A 2,066-nucleotide genomic window follows, 5' to 3' on the forward strand; every position below is an offset into this window, starting at 1 on the left:
TTGCATAAGTAGTATTACTCCACTACCCCTTCTACTAGTACTACTACTACTACTTCTGCTACTACTTTTACTACTATTTTTGCTTCTACTGCAACTATTACTGTTACTACAACCACTGCCACTACCACTGCTACTTCTATTACTACTGTTACTACTACTACTACCACTGCTACTACTACTACTGCTCCTGCTGCTTCTACCAGTAATACTACTACTGCTTCTGCTATTGTTGCTACTACTATTATTGCTGGTATTACTGTTACTACTACTAATTCTACAACTATTAATTCTACTACTGCTATTACTACTACTACTACTTCCACTGCTAACTATATTACAGAGTCGAAGTATGACAACTTCGAACATGATATGGTCAAAACCATAAGTTCAAAGTTGTCATACTTCGATTGGGAAAAAAAAATAAAACCAAAAAGAACATACCTGAGGGCTGTAAGCAAGGGGGCAGGCCCCCCACACTCCCCACACCCCCCGCTCTTTGAATATACCAACTCCAAGATCGCGCTACAGTGCAGTAAAGGAAATTTTCCCTTTACTGCACTGTACCGTGACCTTGGAGTTGGTATATTATTTTTATTTTTTTATTTTACATTTGTTTACTGGGCTAGTCCAACTGGATACATGTCCATTTTCAGTGGAGGCCCGGGGAGAAAAGCTCCAGTTACACAGCAACATAGAGACATACAAAAACATTCAATAGCATTTAGCTTTTACATTTATAGAATAGACATTTTAAAACAACATTTTGAACATTGCATGGAAAAAGTTTGGCAATAATATTAATATGGCGTAATACCTCTGCAGTTACCAAAAATTAGAATAAGACAGAAAAAAATGGCTAATAGAGTTACAGATAAGAAGTAATACTCAGGGAGGAGAGTGCAAAGAAGAAGGAGGAGGGTTAGTTATAAGGAATGGTTGGAAGTAGAGATTTATGGTAGAGAATAATATTTTCATTGGTGACAGGTAGTTAGATAAAAAAACAAATGGTTAGTCAGGGTTGTTGCAAGAGCATAACCAGTGATTGGAGAGGAAAAGTTTTAGGTTAGTTTTAAATAGTGGGAAAGAGGTAAGGGTAGTGAGGTCATTTGGTAATTGATTCCATATTTTACCAACTGAGTTTGAGAATAAGGAATCACCTGCTAAGTTATTAGAGAAGGAAGTGTGTATCAACATTTTGTTGGCAGAGCGCAGATTCTTCAAATTATTATAAGGTCTTATAAAGGTAGAGAGAATTGGGGTGTTATTGTAAAGAGTAGGGGTGTGGGGGGTGCAGGGGGGCTTGCCCCCCTGCATATAACCTTTTATTTTCTTTTCCCTTTTTTTATGTTTTTATACTTAGTCGAAGTTCTTTATCTTCGGACATATGTGTTCGTACATATGTTAGTCGAAGTTACTGAACTTCGACTGTGTAATATAGACCCAATACTACTACTACTACTGCTTCTGCTATTACTACTAATAATACTAATGCTGCTAGTGATACTAGTAATACTGCTACTACTAATACTACTACCGCTGCTATTGATACTACTACTAGTACTACTACAGCTATTACTTCTGCTCTTCATACAACTATACATACATACATACCAATATTTCAACCACGGGCATTAAAGCCCTTCTAGCTCGCCAATATACCAAAACACTTGTTCCCATAATAAATGTCCAGGCTGCTCTTAAAAATATCTAAACTAGTACTTGCTTTAATGTAATTTGATAGTCTGTTCCAAGCATCAGCTACTCTGTCAGAGAACCAATTAGTACACTTCTCATTCCTATAGTATCTTCTACAATGGTTATCTGATGATTCTCTAGTACTTTTTGATAACCCCAAACATTCCCAGAGGTAGTTGTCCATAAATGCCTTATATACCTGAATAAGGTCTCCTCTTAAATATCTGTAAGAGACACTGTACAAGTTCAGATATTTTAGTCTTTCATAATGACTTAGATTTTCACATCCATGGATGCCCTTAGTATATTTCCGCTGTACTCTTTCCAGTTTATTCATGCTTGTTTTCCTATAGGGTTTCCATATTGTTATT

At 36.4% G+C, this 2,066-nt stretch overlaps 1 protein-coding gene across 1 annotated transcript in view; it reads right to left on the reverse strand.

Annotated features, from left to right (window-relative positions):
• Positions 1-366, reverse strand: part of LOC122801336 (sericin-2-like) — a 59,478-nt gene extending 59,112 nt beyond the window's left edge. The window contains exon 1 of the mRNA XM_044070875.1: positions 27-366. Coding sequence (XP_043926810.1) covers positions 27-366 — 340 coding nt within the window. The remainder of the gene's footprint in view (positions 1-26) is intronic.
• Between the last annotated feature and the right edge of the window lie 1,700 nt (positions 367-2,066).

The sequence above is a fragment of the Protopterus annectens genome, chromosome 4.part1, assembly GCF_019279795.1.
Source record: "Protopterus annectens isolate FY-2018-M chromosome 4.part1, PAN1.0, whole genome shotgun sequence".
NCBI lineage: Eukaryota > Metazoa > Chordata > Ceratodontiformes > Protopteridae > Protopterus > Protopterus annectens.